We start from the raw sequence: 14,835 nt of genomic DNA, 5'->3' as shown, positions 1-14,835 counted from the left end.
ACTAGGGACTTCCTGCCCTCTCTGCAGGCCCTGCAGACGAGCAGAGCTCTCCAGATGGGTCATCTCTTCTTTGTCTTGCTCCTTCTTTCCCTCCCGTAAGAATCTCTCCGTTCAAGAGGCGGAAAAAAAGTGATGCTGATGCTGGGGGCGGTCTGGCCCCAGCTGCACCCCTTCCTTCCGCTCTGGGCTGTGGAGATGAGCAGGGAGGGGTGCGGAGGCCCCCCAGCCTGAGCCCCCATACGCGGCCTTTCCTTCCAGCTGCTGCTCCGAGACCTCGGGGCATGCCAGCTCTGGAGGCTCCGAAGTTCCCTGGGCGCGAAGCCCCCTGGGGCGGAAAGCTGGGTGTGTGCTGGCTGGCTCCGTTCTTTTCCCCGTCCAGTACCGAGCTTCAGAATTAGCGTGATTTCGGATGTGTACCAGGACTGCCCAGTTAATCAGAGACACCAAGGTCTGGGTGGTTTGGCTGTGTGAGCGGTGGGCCTGGACCGGTCCCTGAGACCCTGCCTGCCCCAGACTTTGTCACCCTCCACACGGCCAAAGGCCACTCCGCAAGTCCAGGGAAGTGTGCCGCCTGGGCGCCCAGGCCGGTGGGAAGGTTAGAGGTTAGAGGCAAGCGCACGACACGTGCAGGCGGTTCGGGGCCAGGGAGCACCCAGCAGTGCCCCCCGGAGCCCTGCAGCCACGTCCCCAGATCCGGTGGCTGCCTCGGCTGAGTCGGAATTCTTCCCCCTCACCCTGAGTCCGGCCGGACTGCTCCTGGGCTCCCCCTCTTCTCAGGGGCAGGGGAAGCCATCCCCCCAGAGCGCCCACTGGAATACAGTATCGAGGAAACTCCTTCCCAGGGAACTTTTTCCAGCCTCTTTCTCTTTGTTCTTGGTCACAGGACGGCCCCCACCCACCTCCCACACTAACGCTGCCCCAGGTGGGACCGCTCTGTGCCCGCTTCAACATTGGCTCCCCCGGGGAGCTGCCTGTCTTTAATTCCCTTTAGAAAGCATGGCCCAGAGGAGGACAACACCCTCCCTCCCTTCCAGGCGCAGCCAGGACCACTGCTGTGCAGCACTGCCCTCCAGGGGGCGCCATTCACACGGAAGTCACGGTGAAGGGCACTCCTGGAGTTGCACTGCGCACAATCAACGTGCTGCTCAGGGCAGCCGTGGCTCTGGCTGACTCCCTGTGAGGCTGGCTCGCTGCAGTGCAGATCCAGGATCACATACAGATCCGGGATCACATACAGATCCAGGATCACATACAGATCCGGGATCAGATACAGATCCAGGATCACATACAGATCCAGGATCACATACAGATCCGGGATCAGATGCAGATCTGGGATCACATACAGATCCGGGATCAGATGCAGATCCGGGATCACATACAGATCCGGGATCAGATGCAGATCCGGGATCACATACAGATCCGGGATCAGATGCAGATCTGGGATCGCATACAGATCTGGGATCACATACAGATCCGGGATCGCATACAGATCCGGAATCAGATACAGATCCGGGACCACATACAGATCCGGGATCAGATACGCAAGGAAGGGCAGTGCCCCAGCCCTCTCTCCACTCGGCCTTGCTGAGCCGGCACCTCCTCAAGGGTGTCCTATGGTCGGAGACGGGGATGTGCAGTCAGCCAGGCCCCAGCTCGCATGCACACAGGCTCTCTCCCTGGGTGGATGTTTCATTCTGTGCAAGTTCCCTAATCTGGCCGAGCCTGTGTTTCCCCCTCAAGAAAATGGGAAAGGACAGCCCTGATCTCGTTATTGTGAGGATGAAATGAGGTCGTGCGCAGCAGGCGTGGTCCACGTGGCGCTTGGCTGATGCTTGACAAAGGATGACGGCCGTTATCTCGTCAAATAGGCCTACATGGCTCTAGTCCTACCTGCCTCCCGGAAGCCGCCCCAGAAGTAAAGTGAGACGAGAAAGAGATCACCTCTCAGGCCTTTGAGGAAATATTTTGCAAGAGTTCCAACCAGTTATTCTTGTCTCTGGATCTGAAAAACTGGGAACTGGGATGCCCCGTTGCTTCCGAGTCACACTCCGTGGCTGCTGACGGATGTTGGAAAAGCCTCGGTCGGGAGGGAAAAGCTCACCAGCGGCAGACGGAGGCCGCTGCCGGGTGGAGCGGAATGAACATCAGAGACAGCGGCCGTGAGGGAGAGCAGAGGCCCAAAGAGGAGCGTGAGAAAGGACCAGGCTTAAAGCCTCCCCACCCTGCCTCCTCCAGCATCTGCGGAGCCTCCTCCGAGCGCCCGGCCACCTGGGCTGGCTCCTGTCGTGCAGAAGTGCAAGCCCTGGGAATGAGCACAGGATCGGTCCTCGTGGTGGGAGGGGACAGAGAGGAACAGGGGGCTCAGGGAACTCTGCAAAGAGCGCTTGACGTAGAACAAGCATGTCAAACTCGCGGCCCACGGGCCACATGCCTCGTTTATTTGGCCGGTGTTGGCCTTTGAGTTTGACACGCGTGATCTAGAAGGCTTTCTGGAGGAGGTGATTGGGGGGCCAGAGGAGACTGGAGGCCGAGGGGCCAGCATGAGCAGGGTTCAGCGGTGGGAGAAGAACGGGGTGGGAGAGAGGATCAGCAGTTGTTTGCCACGGGGTCAGCTCCACTCAGGTCAGAAGGGTAGGCAGGGGCCAGGCCTCTTTCACCAGCTGAAAGAGTTTTGACGTATCCCTCCATCAAGCCAACCGTCCCCGGCCTTATTTATCGACGTGTTTCTTTTCATCCGGCGATGCAGGCGAGTTGGCACTCGGACGCCTGGCTTGCGCAGCGGGTGTGCCCAGGTTATAAATCGTTTCCACCGGGCCAGCTGGCGTGCCACCCCTCCTTGCCACCCAGAAAGCGAATCAGCTCGCAGGAGGGTGAGAGCGATGTCATCACGGGGCAGCCCGGAAACTCCCTGACACAAACAGTGATCGTTCACAAACGTTCATTTCCACTGCCGTGCGTCCTGGAGAGAGGGTTTGTGCACCACACTGTCTCCGCACCGCACCCCGGCCCGCCCCACCCTAGGCTAGTGGGAGCCACTGGCGGGCTTTGAGCAGGGGAGGGTCTTGTGTTTTGGAAAGATTCCCCTGGCTGCAATGTGGGGGGGGGGGGGGGTTTGAGGGGGACACTGGGAGGACCATGAGACAAGGAGGCCAGTTGGGGACCGCTGTAGTGATGTGCAGGGGACCGGATGCCGCTCCCGCTGGGGACAGGGTAGAAAGAGCTGGAGGAGCCCAGATTGACAGGCCTGCCTCATGGGAGGGGGTGATGGTGGAGGGAGTTGGAGGAAAATGCCCAGTGTCCTGACCTGGCTAGAGGGTGGTCTGGTCCCCACAAAGGAGATGCAGGAAGAGGGGCGGGTGTGGAGGGGGCCTGGGAAGGGGCAGGTAGCGAGCAGGGTTCAGCTGTAGGATACGTTGAGCGTCACTGGCCTGCTATCCCCCGGCGATGTTCCACGCGGGCGGACAGCTGCGCGGGCCTGAAGCTCAGAGGGGAGGTCGGGCCTATTTCAGAGTCTGGTGGTGACAGTGAAACCCCGAGGGGCACGTGGTCACCAGAAGAGCAGGGCGCTGTGGTCTGTGGCCCCGGGAGGACGAGGATGTGTGTTCCTACTCCGCGCAGCCCTCCCACTGCACATTGTAGGTGCTGCCTTCCCGCGGGGCTCCATCTTGTGCCGCTGACAGCTGGCCCCTGGCAGGTGCCTTGTACAAGCTTGCTGGCTAAGCAAAACCACCCTGAAGCAAAGACGGGGGGTCCCCACCAGGACTGTCAGCCCCGCCGGTGGGGCTCCCACTGAGGTCCTCACAGGAGGGAAGGAGCAGAGGCTGAGCCGGGGAAAGGGAAATTAGAGAGGAGAGAGAAGGAGAGGCGAGGACAGCGTCCAAAGAAGGCCGCGGAGAAGACAGACAGAGAGGGGAAGGGAAGAAACATAGAGGGGGGGGGGGGGAAGCGAGGGCCCAGGGGTGCAGGCGACAGTGCAGGCCAACAGCCGGGGTGCTCACTCCGCTCCACTCATGGAAGCCCAGTGCCGGGGCTTTGAGAAGCACCTCCTTACCCTCCCCCCTCGCCCTCCGTGGTCCCTCTGCCTCCACGGGCGTTCCACTCCCCCTGGCCTCCTTCTCCCAAGCTAGTCCCTCCACCCGGAGTCCTCCGCCCCAGCCCACCCCTTTAGTCCTGGGTGGTGTAAGTGGGGCACCCCAGAGGAGCTCCCTGCTGAGTGCACCCCCGCCCCTCCTGGGCACTTCTTTTTTTTTCTTTTTCCTTTTCTTTTCTTTTCTTTTCTTTTCTTTTCTTTTCTTTTCTCTCTTTCTCCTTCTCCTTCTCCTTCTCCTTCTCCTTCTTTCTCCTTCTCCTCCTTTCGTGTTGCTTGGTGTAGGCCTCCTTCACTGTACTGTAAGGTCCATGAAGTCTCGCGCATAGTCGGGCCTCATGTGTAGTTGTTAACTGAATAATCTCATTTATTAAACCCCAAATATGCGCTAGGTGCTATGCCTGGTCTTGTGCGTGTCACCTCATTTAACCATCAGCGCGATCCCAGGAGAGGTTTCACAGACGGAAAGCCCAGGGTGTGGAGCGGTAAGCCCCTGACGGAGGCCACGCGGGGCAGCGGCGGGACTGGGGTCTGAACCCGCCCCTCCCTCCGCCACGCCACCTCCCAATCCTGTGGGAGACACGCTTCCCAGGGGAGCAGTGTTTCTTCCAAACATATTGTTGTTCTCCATGCTCATGCGTTTTTATTAATCGTCTCCAAATCGGGAAACATGGAAATATTTTTAATAAGTAGAAAGGAAACATTGCGAAGGGAGAGACGGACTCCGGAGGGTTTGCCAGATGAGCCATCTGGTTTTTAACTGAATAACCCTTCGAAGGGGCTGGCAGCGCGCCCCTCGCTGAAGAAGACGGGCTGTGCGAGGAGCGGCAGCTGGCTCCCCTCGCATGGCGTGTCCGTTTGTGAAGTGGAGGCTTAGGACAAAACATCTTCGCTGAACGAGAGAAGAGAGACACACACTTAAAAAAAAACCACAAAAAAAGGCTGAGCTGGTTGGTGTCTTGTTTAGACTTCGCACCAACGGCTGTGAGACATGGCGTCCAGATGTGTGACAGCCGCCAGATGTCCCGACTCTTCCACCTCTGACCAGGCACGCGTGCGGCCGCCTCCGTGCGAGAAGCCGACGCCAGCCGTGCCCGCGGGACGCGAACCCCGTGTCTGCCGGGGGCGAGGTGCAGCCTGTCCTTCAGAACGGTCGTGTTTTGGTGATGGTGGTTTCCCCCCTTTAAAAGTCGCTGAGGCCTCGCACCCAGGCTGTTAGCTCTGGGGCCGGATAGGAAAGACTGGACTTAGATTGGCCTTGGGAAGCAAGACCCAGGGCTATTGCCTTGAGCTGCCTAGTACAGTGGTCGGCAAACTGCGGCTTGCGAGCCACAGGCGGCTCTTTGGCCCCTTGAGTGTGGCTCTTCCACAGAATACCACGGCCTGGGCGAGTCTATTTTGAAGAAGTGGCGTTAGAAGAAGTTTACGTTTAAAAAAGTTGGCTCTCAAAAGAAATGTCCGTCGTTGTCCTGTTGATATTGGGCTCTGTTGACTGATGAGTTTGCCGACCACTGGGCTAGTAGAAGGAGACGTCCTTGTTTTCCTAAATCCAAAGCCAACACCAAATGGAGGACGCAGCCATCGGAACGAAGCGCCGAGGAGTGGCTGTCTCTACGCCTGTCTCACCGTGGGCAGGCGGGCCGCGCCTGAGTCCACATGCGGTCAGTCCTGAGTCCTCAGAGCCATGTATCTCACATTCTAAGTCGTTTATACAGGAAATTGTTTTTAAGAAAAGAAAGGACTTTGTTTTTGTCTTGATTAGCCGAAACACGCAGTCGTAGCTCTGAAGTCACCATAGCCGTTTACTCCTCAGCTAACTTTAAATGCCAGTGGTACTTTTTCACACTCTTCAAAAATGTCTGAAATCCTAAACTCACCTTTATTATGCCCTTAAGGAATGTCCATTTCTCCCCGGAGCGGGACTCGCGTGCGCTGGTGCACGGCGGGCACTTGATCATTAGGAGTTGGTTATAGTCAAGGCCTGGGCCAAGGGAGAGGTGGGAGTCGGCGTAACGCCCAGGACTCCGGGGCAATACCCCGCCTTCGCAGGGGCACGGGTGTGACTGTGTGGCGCTGGGGGGTGACTGGAAGGTGAAGACAAAGCTGTCCACTTTGGCTAGAGTCCTGCAGAAGGCCTGGCTGGATTCCGGAAAACTTCCAACAAAAAACCCAGCCCCAGAACAAGTGGCCAGAGACCTCCCATCGCGGAGATTCATGGGAAAAGAGTTAGGTTGCAGCTACTGTCAAGAAGCCGAGTTCCTCTGAATATCGAGAACTGACTCCCAGCCCGTGATAGCTGGTAGCCACTTGGACAGAAGTTTATCTGCCGAAGAGATCTTAACAGGCTTCACTGAGTTCCTGAAGCACGCATCCCTCTCCCGGGAGGCAGGGAAAGCAGCAGCAGGCCATATTCATTCCAGAGAGTATTTACTGAACAACCATTCTGTGCTAAGCTCTGAGATGGTACTTAGAACAGGTTGCAAAGAGGACTCTAATCGCCCTGGCTGGGTGGCTCCGTGGGTTGGAGCATCATTGGGTACAGCAAAAGGTGGCAGGTCTGATTCCTAGTCAGGGCACGTACCCAGGTTGCGGTTCGGTCCCCGGTCAGGGTGTGTGCAGGAGGCAACCAATCGATGTTTCTCTCTCACATCCGGAGTTTCTCTCTCTCTCTTTCTCGCTCCCTCCCTTCCCCTCTCTAAGATCGATAAAACAAACAGCCAAACAGTGCTATCTCACTGTTGCTAAGGGTCAAGAGCTCAGGGGCATCGTGCACGGGGTCGTCAAGCTGTCACACAGGGGTGTGGCCTCACCTCAGGGCTCAACGTAAAGGGTTCCTGTGTCCAAGCTCACTCACGTGGTTGTGGCTGAGGGGTACACACCCGTGTGGAAACACTACTATCTGAAGAAAAACAAGGTCATGAAAAGCATAAAATTAAGGATATTGATAATCTCTTGGGGGGAAGGGGAGGGCTTTGGGTGGAGAGAACACATAAGTAGATTCAACAGGGCAGGGTTGGGTAGTGAGTGCTTATTTTATGCTCGTGCTTCCTAGCTTCGCTTCACATGACATGTGTTTTTGGTTTCTTTCTCTCAGGCTTGGTTTTCATGTTTGTGTTATGGAAGTTATAGACATGCGTGCACTTTAGAGTCAATTGTCCTTCCCATTTACCCTTCTCCGGAGCTTGACTACAATCTCCTGAGAGACCTTGAGCCGGAGGTACCCATGCAGGCTGCCCCTGAGTTCCTGACCCAACGCCACGGTGAAATAGCAAATGATATTTAAGCTGCTAAGTCCTGGGGCAACTTGTTGTACAGCCATAGATAACTAATCTTTTTAGCTCCTTTTGCTAATTGTTTACCTCCCTGTCTCTGGATAACGGGCTTGTATTGCTACCTTTTCATGCGTGAGTTTTGGCATTACCTATTCCCGCCTCTCCCGGGAAGATGAGGAGGTGGCTTCCTTTCCGCCCCTTGAACTCGTCCTGTCCCCCATTCTCCTTTTCATCATTATATTATAATTTTGGTTAGATCAGTAATCACTGTTTGCATTACTCGTTCAACACGAATTTGACTCTATTCATAGTTGAGCCTTCGTCGTCAAGGACGATAACTTCTCTTTTTCCTGCAGAAGTTTCATTTTATTCTGGTTAATCACCATGTTGGTTCATTTGCTCACTTTTCTGTGTATTGATCCCTCGTTTAACTCCAAACGCTGGCGGTTGTCTGACTCCCTTCTCCAGATGTTTAGGCGCATCAGGCTTTCTAGCCATTCATCTTCTCGGAGAACTGTCTCCCGAGCTTCGGACTTGCTCCCGTCTGGACTGGTGGCCCTCTGTGCCTGGTGCATGGCCTTCACCCTGGGCCTCTTTCCACCACCTGTCTCCTGCGCCCTTCACCCCGGGGCTTCCTTCTCTGGGGCTCACTCCTTGGTTTGGGTGACGCCCTCCCGCCTGTGGCTTCCGAGGAAGGGGACAGAGGAGGCAAATCTTGGAGAGCCTTGCACATCTGAAAGTGTCTTCATTCCACTCTCAGACTTAACGGATCCCTTTGGCTGGTTTGGGATTCTGGCCTCCATGGTGTAGAATTCGTGTTTGGAGATCATTTTTCTTCAGAATTTTGAAGGCTGTTCCATGGCCCTCTAGCTTCCAGTGTTGCTGTAAAAAAGTCCAAAGTCACTCAGATTTCTGATTCTTTGTATTTGACCTTTCCCTCTCCCTCTCCCTCTCCCTCTCCCTCTCCCTCTCCCTCTCCCTCTCCCTCTCCTAGAAGCACCATAGAATCACCTCCTCTCCCTGGTGTTCTGAAATTTCGCAATAATGTGTCTTGGTGTGACTCTATTTTCATCCACTTTGCTAGGGATGGTGGGCTCTTGATCTAGAAACTTGTGTCCTTCGCTTATGGAAATTTTTTTTTAATTATGTATTTACTTCTTTTCTTCTCCTTCATTCTCTGTCTCCTTTTCCTTCTCCTTTTTGTCCGGTTCTCTCTTTCTGACACTATTAATATTTGAGTTGGTAGACTAATTTTCTATTTTCTCTCCTCTTTTCATTTCTGTCTTTGGGAGTCTTCCTCAATTTATCTTCCAGCCCTTCAGGAAGAATTTTTGGTATAGCATGCCATGCTTGTCTCACGGGTCCAATATCTTGTTTTATCTCTCTTACAATGTTAATTATAGGATTTCTTCAAGCGTTCTCTGCGAATGATCTGTATCTGATCCAGAGTTCTGTTTCTTTGTTTCATTGGCTGATTTGGCGTGTGTCTTGAATGCTAGAGACGTTACTCAGCTGTCCGGGGATTCCTGGGTCTCTGCTGATTTTTAAAAGCAGGAAACTAACAAGGGATTTGAGAAGGGGCAAAAACAGCATGTGTGTTTAATCTGTCATCTTTATACCATCATACATTTCTTTTATAATATTAAAAAGTGAAAAACCATAGTCTACACCCTAATGATAAGTGAATAAGCATAATAACCGACCCCCCCCCCCAAAAAAAAACTACGCCTTTTCCTTCTTAGCCCTTAATGAAAAACAAGGAACTATTTTTCCCAAAAAATTCTCGATTGTAAAAAAAAAAAATAGCATGAAATTTGTATGTGAATTTGTGACAAGTGTAAACCACTCTAAAATTGTGAATAGGTTTGGATATAATTTCTACCTCCTCCCCACTCCCACAGTATGAATCACCAGGCCTGCTCTCTCACTCATCACTTCCTGCTTGGCGAGTCACATGTGAGTCTTACATCTATGACGATGCCCCAGGTCACGGGAGTGTAGGGTGTCTGTCTGACTCGGCATCTTCTAGAGCAGCGGTCGCCAACCTTTCAGACCTCACGGACCCCCAGTGGTCTGCGGACCACCGGTTGGCGACCGCTGTTCTAGAGCCCCCTCCCGAGGACAGAGATTGGTGAAGTGTTACAATGAATGAGTGACATCCTCAAGATCTACTTCTTCTCTCCTCAGCACACATAGTTAGCACCAGTCGGATTTTATATGGTGAACAAAAAGGAAACCCAAAAGGACTGAAAGGGAATTTAGAGAAAAATGAAGCAGTAAATCAAACATCAGCCTTAGAAAGAGACAGGTGACTTGCTGCCGTGTGCTTAATTCCACTCTGGGCTCTGCTGACATTTAGTGCCCCTCCTCTGGGCTGAGCACTGTGGATTACGTTCCTTAATCCTCCCATCAGCAGATAAGGAAACCGGGCACAGAAAGGTTACGTCCCTTTGCCCACAGCCACGGAATTACTTAAGGTGGAGCTGGGGCTTGAAGGCAGGCGAGCCGAGCCCTAGACCAGCTGCTCGCCTCCTCCCTACCCACCACCCCCACCTCGCCATTCTGACCCAAGACTTCTTCCAAGAAATGCGTCTGATGCACTGATGCCCGACTCTGACTTTGCAACATGTGTTCACCTGCTGCTGGCTTGTGGCACGGAGCTACCTTTAAGTCTCCCCCCTTCTGGGCCCCCACACTCAGCTGTCACCGAGTCTGGTGGTCTCACAGGCTCCCAAGTCCACCCCTCCAGGGAAGGATGTCCCATCACACCTCAGCACAGGCCCTGCAAGCCAGGGTTGGCCACCATCCCTCCCAGCCCAGAGCATGCTGGGAGTGGCGGGGACTGTGGTGGCCTGAGGGCCCTGGGCTGTGGGGAGTGGAATGAGCAGGGCAGCTGCCCCTCCAAAACCACGTCAGAGCTGGGATAGGGCTGGCACCTTACATCAGGGGAAGGGCGCACTCCATCTTGGGGATCAAAGTCAGGTACCGCCCAGCCAGCGTGGCTCAGTGGTTGAGCATCGGACCTATGAACCAGGAGGTCACAGTTCGATGCCTGGTCAGGGCACATGCCCGGGGGGTGGGCTCGATCCCCAGTGTGGGGCCTGCAGGAGGCAGGCGGTCATTGATTCTCTCTCATCATTGATGCTTCTATCTCTCTCTCCCTCTCCCTTCTTCTCTGAAATCAATAAAAATATATATATATATTTTTTTAAACGTCTGGTATCACCTGTCTACATTGCTCCAGTGTGACCAGATGAGTAGGGACAGGCCCCATCCCGGGGAAATGAGGCAACTGGCAGGAGCAGGGTGCCCTCAGGGTAGCCACAGAACCTCGCTGGGCAGCGAGTGAAGCAGGTAGGAGAGGGCAGGGAAGGTGTCTCACCAGTGAGCCTTGGGGCAGGGGGATGTTTGCTCTTCAGAGATCCCTGGGGTTCCAGGCTTGCCTGTCCTGTGAGGGCAGCTCTGGGGCTGGTGGTGACTCAAGTTAGGGCTGAACAGCGCCCCCCCACACCGATGTGCTCACGGGGAGCTGCCGGGGCCAGGCTCCAGAGGGCGAGGAAGGCTGCACCTGCACCTCCCTCCTGGCGCCGCGCTCCTGCTTCGCCCTGGCTCCCCCCGCTCTGTGTCCCACCTTTTTAAACATCCTGCTCACCACCTGCAGACCGCTCTCCCCAGCAGGCCGTGTCGTTTTGTCATTCATCTGCTCGGGAGCCAAATCTCTAAGACAAAATCCCAACCTCTCCTCCTGGAATTCGAGGCCTTCCAAACGCGGACCCCTGGTCTCCAAAGCCCCCTCATCGCCTGCTCCTGGCACCCTGCGCCCTCTTCTTGCTAAAACCACCTCGCCCTTCCCCAAGGCACTCAGCAGCTTTGCTTACTTCCTGTGTGTCCTCGGGCAAGTCACCCAGAGTTTCTGTGCTCCCGGTTACTTACCTGGGAAAATACACAGGCCCTGCCAGTGTGGCTGGGTGGATGAGCATCGACCTGTGAGCCAGGAGGTCACGGTTGGAGTCCCGGTCAGGTCACATGCCCGGGTTGCAGGCTCAGTCCCCAGTAGGGGGTGTGCAGGAGGCAGCTGGTCGATGGTTCTCTCTCATCACTGATGTTTCTCTCTCTCCCTCTCCCTTCCTCTCTCTGAAATCAAGAAAAACCTATTTTTTAAAAATATATTTTATTGATTTTTTTTTTTAGAGAGAGGAAGGGAGAGGGACAGAGAGTTAGAACATCGATGAGAGAGAGAAACATCGATCAGCTGCCTCCTGCACACCCCCTACTGGGGATGTGCCTGCAATCAAGGTACATGCTCTTGACCGGAATCGAACCTGGGACCCTTGAGTCCGCAGGCCGATGCTCCATCCACTGAGCCAAACCGGTCAGGGCAAGAAAAACCTATTTTTTAAAAAAATATTTTACCGGATGTTGTGAGAATGAGAGTGTTTGTATACAAAGTGCCGGTCACACGGTAGGCTGTGCTGTCTGGCTCCCACTAGGACAGCAGGAGCTGAGAAATGGCGTCGGTCACTCTGTCCCTTTGGGTTCCCGACTCACGTGCCCACCATCTTCCTTCCGACCAGCAGAGCTCTGCCTCCTCCAGGCCATCTCCAGGTGCACCTGTGCCCGCAGCCTTCCCTGCACACCCGACCGAGGGGAGAGGGAGGAAGAGCAACATTGGCCAATGACCCACCTGGCCCCAGGCCCTGCGGGGGCGGGGAGAGCACCGGCCCCGGTAGCTAACCCTCTCTGGAGGCCTCTCTCCGCCGGACCCCGTCCCCAGCCCGCCACGTGCATTGACCCGTGTACGCGCCTTGGCAACTCAGCCTGCGGATCAGAGTTCTAAGTGGCTTTCCGCTCTCTCCAGCCGGGTTGGTGTGGACTCCCCGACCCAACTTTCCCATCCGGTGGCCCCCCCGAGCCTGGTGGGGAGGTTCCATCGAGGAGCGATGTCCCTGCCGGATGAAATGCAGGGCCCCTGGTGTGTCGCTCAGGCGGATCCTGTTGGAGAGCATTTGAGAAAGGACCCGCCTGCCTGCCCTGGCACCCCTGGTGCGGCCAGCCCCGCACTCGAGCCAGCCCTGGGCTTTCCGAAGGCCTTCCGTCCCCTGGGACCCTGCCCGGCCTGCCCGGGGGGCAGAAGCCTTAGACTGCCCCTGCTGTGTTTGGGACCAAGGTCGTTGGCCTTTCCCTCCCGTCTCCAGGCGCCCCGTCTACTCACTCACTGACCTTCCTGCAAACGTCTGCATCCCCACAGACCCTCCCTGGGCTGAGGGCCCGAGGCAGAGGCCGCGTCCTGTTGGTCCCTGTATTTCAGCGCTTGGCAGAGCCTGACTACCGGGCGCCTTGGTGTTTGGGGTGGAGGGAGGGAGGGAAAGGATGGTGGACTGGGCACCGGGCGGAGGGAATGGTGTGATATGTTTCCGGTTGGAGGCCCTGGAGGGATAGACAGCCCTCAGCAGAGAGCCCAGCACCCCGGGAAACAGCTCTTGAGAACCCACCAGGGCCCCCCTCCAGATGCCGGGAGGTGCCAGTCTTGGGGATCCATCAACCTTCAGGAAGTTGCTAACTATGTTTGGTGATTTTTTAATTTTTTTTTAACATTTTCCCTGTTCAGGAGCTTGTGCTTTCAAATTAATCACATCCACATGCATTTAGACTGTCGGTTGAAAGGGAAAAATCTAAATTTTATTGCCTCATGATTTCACCCAAAGCTATGTTACCAGCACCAAAGGGACGTCTCCCATCCGGTACAAACCGTGACCCAGCATCTACCTCTGGGACAAGCCCGTGGGGGCTGGGGGAGCGGGAGCCGCAGGCAGGACCTGGGCGGGCAGCGTCCCGGCACCTGCAGTCGCCTAAAGAGATCTCGGTGTCGCCATCGCCGCCGCTTCCGCCCCAGCCCACGGTCTCGCCTCCTTCCCCGCGAGGACTTGCCCGCGGCCTGTGCTCTCGGCAATGGCAGTTCCTTCGACTAACTCCTGTCTTCCCCTTGGCAGGTACCATGACCAGCAGGACGTAACTAGTAACTTCCTGGGTGCCATGTGGCTCATCTCCATCACATTCCTTTCCATTGGTTATGGGGACATGGTGCCCCACACATACTGTGGGAAAGGCGTGTGCCTCCTCACCGGCATCATGGTGAGTACCTGCCTCCGCCCGTCCCCCCTCCCTGCCCTCCGAGCCAGGGCCCTTCTTTGCGAGCACAGAGGGGCCTTTCCGGTCGGGGTGCGGGGCGGCTGCTCGCTCACAGACCAGCGTGCATGTCTGTGCACACAGAGGCAGATGTGACTCCGCAATGGTTTCTCACACGCGTGTTTCCTTTTCCAAGGCGGGGACAGGTCCCGGTTCCTGGCAGTTGATGGTCTCTTCACTGTCCCCCCTTCCGTCCACCCCCCTCTCCCAAAACGGGCTGGGTGAAGCTGACCATGGGTCTGACCCCCCTTCTTATATTCCACCACCGGACAGCCCAGGGTGCTCCCCCCCTCCCCCCGCCCCAGTGAGCATCAAGACATGCAGCTCATTGTCCTTCCTGCCCCCAGACCCGGCCTGGCATCTGCTAAACGCAGCTGAGCTCAGGGAGGCAGGGATGGGGAGAGCGCTGAGAGGCCACACGGGGCCTGCATGGGACTGGGTGCCACTGGCGGGGAGAAGCCCTCGACTTCTCCAGACGTTGGTGTCCACCTCTGCCTGTTGGGGCGCTGGGCTCCCAGTGCCAGGTCTCTCCCAGCTCTGGCATCAGGGAGACTGTGACTCCATCCCCATCCCCCTGCAGGTGCCCAGCAGCTGGGCTGCATCCATCGCCCTGCCACCCCCACCCAACACACACCCTTGCCCATCACAGGGCCCTCGAAGCACCGTGTGTGGGAGGACCTGGAGGGGGAGTCAGACTCAGAGTCTGAATTCCCACTTTGGTCCTCACCGTGGGCTCTGGGCAGGGCACCCAGCCTGCTGGGCCTCAGCATTCCCGAGTGCAGAGCGAGGATGGAAGACCCGGTCTGCCCTGCCCTCCCCAGGGATGGCGATGCTCTAGGCCAGTGGTCGGCAAACTCATTCGTCAACAGAGCCAAACATCAATAGGACAACGATTGAAATTTCTTTTGAGAGCCACATTTTTTAAAACTTAAACTTCCTTCTAACGCCACTTCTTCAACATAGACTCGCCCAGGCCGCGGTATTTTGTGGAAGAGCCACACTCAAGGGGCCAAAGAGCTGCATGTGGCTCGCGAGCCACAGGTTGCCGACCACGGCTCTAGGTGAACGTGCTCTGTGAGCATGAGGAGCTGCACACGCCATCGGGGTCGGCGGGTCCTCGCGTCCCCAGCCTCCACCCCCGCCTTCCCTGGCCCGGGGATGCGGCTCCTTGGCCTTGCTGAGCTTTAGGTCCAGGCCAGGCAGCCACTGCTCCTGGGCCACCTTCCTAGAATCCCAGACACAGGCTCCGGAGAAGAAAGCTCCCGTCAGCCCGGGCACCGTGGGGGTCGC

General features: G+C 56.2%; 1 protein-coding gene across 3 annotated transcripts in view; it reads left to right on the top strand.

Moving 5' to 3' along the window:
- Positions 1-14,835, top strand: part of KCNN3 (potassium calcium-activated channel subfamily N member 3) — a 142,277-nt gene that overhangs the window by 101,151 nt on the left and 26,291 nt on the right. For all 3 annotated transcript variants that reach the window (XM_079761597.1, XM_079761599.1, XM_079761598.1), the window contains exon 4: positions 13,350-13,491. In XM_079761597.1, the coding sequence (XP_079617723.1) occupies positions 13,350-13,491 (142 nt within the window). The remainder of the gene's footprint in view (positions 1-13,349; positions 13,492-14,835) is intronic.

Source organism: Cnephaeus nilssonii, assembly GCF_951640355.1.
Source record: "Cnephaeus nilssonii genome assembly, chromosome: 21".
NCBI lineage: Eukaryota > Metazoa > Chordata > Mammalia > Chiroptera > Vespertilionidae > Cnephaeus > Cnephaeus nilssonii.
The sequence above is the reverse complement of the archived record's forward strand: the minus strand, read 5'-3'. Positions and strand labels throughout refer to the sequence as shown.